This window comes from Echinops telfairi, unplaced genomic scaffold, assembly GCF_000313985.2.
Source record: "Echinops telfairi isolate 266 unplaced genomic scaffold, ASM31398v2 ScPeMD7_5592;HRSCAF=6446, whole genome shotgun sequence".
In the NCBI taxonomy this organism is placed as follows: domain Eukaryota; kingdom Metazoa; phylum Chordata; class Mammalia; order Afrosoricida; family Tenrecidae; genus Echinops; species Echinops telfairi.
Window position 1 is genome coordinate 18,355,781 of NW_022109491.1, and position 2,361 is coordinate 18,358,141.

Consider the following 2,361-nt stretch of genomic DNA (forward strand, 5'->3'; position numbering starts at 1 on the left):
GGACAGAGCCAATTCTTAAGGAGCCCCTGACTCAATGGCGGGAGGAGGTCCACCTCAGCTAGGGTGGTCTACTTGGTGGTACTGAGACACACAAAGTATATGTCTACGTGTACCTCTGCATGTATACGCACAGATAGCACCCTGGTGGCACAGTGGGTAAGCGCTAGGTGGGTGGTCTGAACCCCCCCAGCTGCTCTTTGAGAGAAAAGCCCTGCCAGTCTGGGAGATGCTGAGGACAGTTCTCTTCTGTCCTGGGGGGTTGCCAGGAGCTGGGATTGGCTTGATGGCACACAACAAACACAGTGAGACACAGACGGGCAGACAGACAGACAGAATGCCCCTGTCTCCTAGTCAGACTGCCCTATCTCAAGGTCAGCTCCAGAAAAGACTCCCTACCAGGTTGGAAGCTCAAGGATCTTTCCCCTCCATGCAGGGCTGCGCCTGAGTTTGCAGGTCTCAGTGGAGGTAGGGTCATCTCGAGGTGGGCTCCTGCCTCCCCTCGGGAAGCTAGCAAGCTCCTGGGACATGCCCTGGACCCCATTCCCAGAGGGCACTTACTGATATTCCCTCCAACTTCATAGAGGCAGATGTCAGCTGACTGCCTGGGCTTGCTGCTGCGGGACACACAGAGAACAATGATAGCTCCTGGTTCTGGGGCAGTGAGGTCAACAGCAGCTCACAGGAAACCGGCTGCTCCCTGGGCTTAGGTCCTCGGCAGAACAGACTCAAGGACCCAGCGCCAGCAGCGGGGAAGGGGCAGCTGGAGGGCACCCCACGAGGAACACGCCCCGTCGCCTGCAGGGCACTGGATGCAGGTGTGTGTGAGGCAGTGGAGTGAGTGGGACAGAGGGGAACCTGCTGTGAGGGGCAGATGTAGAGTCCAGACTGTGGATGCTGTTTGACTTTGGACGTTTCCACTGGCCAATGTCTTTTTCAGAAGTGGAACACCAGGCCTTCTTTCTAGTCTGTCTTAGTCTGACCACCCCAGAAAGGGAGAGGTCAAAGGCTTGGCCAGTAGTGAGTGCAGCCCCCCTCCTTGGTGGCTCTTAGCTCTGAGGGCTCACTTTTCCCTAGGCCCCCACCCCACATCCTGCAGGGATAGACGCCAGCCCCAGGAGGTGCCACTTACCAAGGGAGGCGGCTGTGGGTGCCCTCGCTGCCCTCCTGGCCCTGTGATTTGGGGCTGAGGGGCGCTGAGAGCTCCCTCAGCACATGGGCCACTTTGGTGCTGTGGGTCAGGAGCACCTCCACGGGGCCCTTGGTGGGCCATGGAACATGGATCTTGGCCATGCTGGGAGTCTGCAGAGAGAAGGAAGTTTCCCTGCACCTGGTGCACTCTGGACGCCAAGTGCGGGTGTGTGAACACACATCCCCGGTATTGACACAGCACAGAAACCCACCCATGCTCCAAACCACACACATCACAAACACACTCGGCACGTGTGCATAGATTGTATCATGTCCACACATACCCATGCCCCGACATGTGTCCACGGAAATACAGAGAATACACATGCATTCATACATGCATACACATGGTACAAGTACATGCTCTGCATCCACAATATCTGTGTCAGTCCTTGGTACCCACACCCAACCCATACAGCCTAGGCACCACACTGGCCAACTCCTATGTTCTGGGCTTTATTAAGAGCTCTGGTGATGTAGAGGGCTGTTAGCTGCAAGGCTAGAGGTTCAAATCGAGGAGCCTCTTTGTGGGAGAAAGCTGAGGCTTTCTGTTTCCATGAAGAGATACAGCCTCTCTCTCTCTCCATGTGGACACCAAGCAGGGCTGAGATTGAGCAAGTATGGTGAGAGGAAACAACCCTGACACACCTTCCCTGATCGTAAACCATGCTGGACAAGGACGTCATGCTTGGACAAAGACCCTCAACAAGATGAATTGGCACAACATAGCTGTAACCATGGGCTCAAACAGTAAAGATTATGAGGCTGATGCGGGACTGCCTGCTGTGTGATTCTGTTTTATATGGTCGCTACACGTGGGAGCCAACACGATGGCACTGAACAACAGAAAGTGAACGGTGGCATCAAGAAAATGTAAAATAATCATGAGACCCTGGATAGCTTGTGCCCAGAGATAGCACTCAGAACACAGTAAGGAATACAAAAGAAAGAAGAATAAGAATTTAAAATTTAAAAAGGAAGTAGAAAAAATGCTATTACAATGTGGGCATTGCAATCAATGTCAGGAAACAAAAGGCATGTGAATTGTTGAATGGAATGCTAATTTGCTCTGTAAACATTCGCCCAAATCCCTCCACTCAAGTACTCCCTCAATGCAAGAATACTTTCTTTTATTAAATTGGCATTCTATGATGCTCACCTTCCCGACACAAC

At 52.9% G+C, this 2,361-nt stretch overlaps 1 protein-coding gene across 1 annotated transcript in view; it reads right to left on the minus strand.

The window, feature by feature from the left end:
* Nucleotides 1-2,361, minus strand: part of ARHGAP40 (Rho GTPase activating protein 40) — a 49,628-nt gene that overhangs the window by 5,017 nt on the left and 42,250 nt on the right. The window contains exons 12-13 of the mRNA XM_045295504.1: nt 1,130-1,299; nt 559-614 (exon numbers count right to left, since the gene is read on the minus strand). Coding sequence (XP_045151439.1) covers nt 559-614; nt 1,130-1,299 — 226 coding nt within the window. The remainder of the gene's footprint in view (nt 1-558; nt 615-1,129; nt 1,300-2,361) is intronic.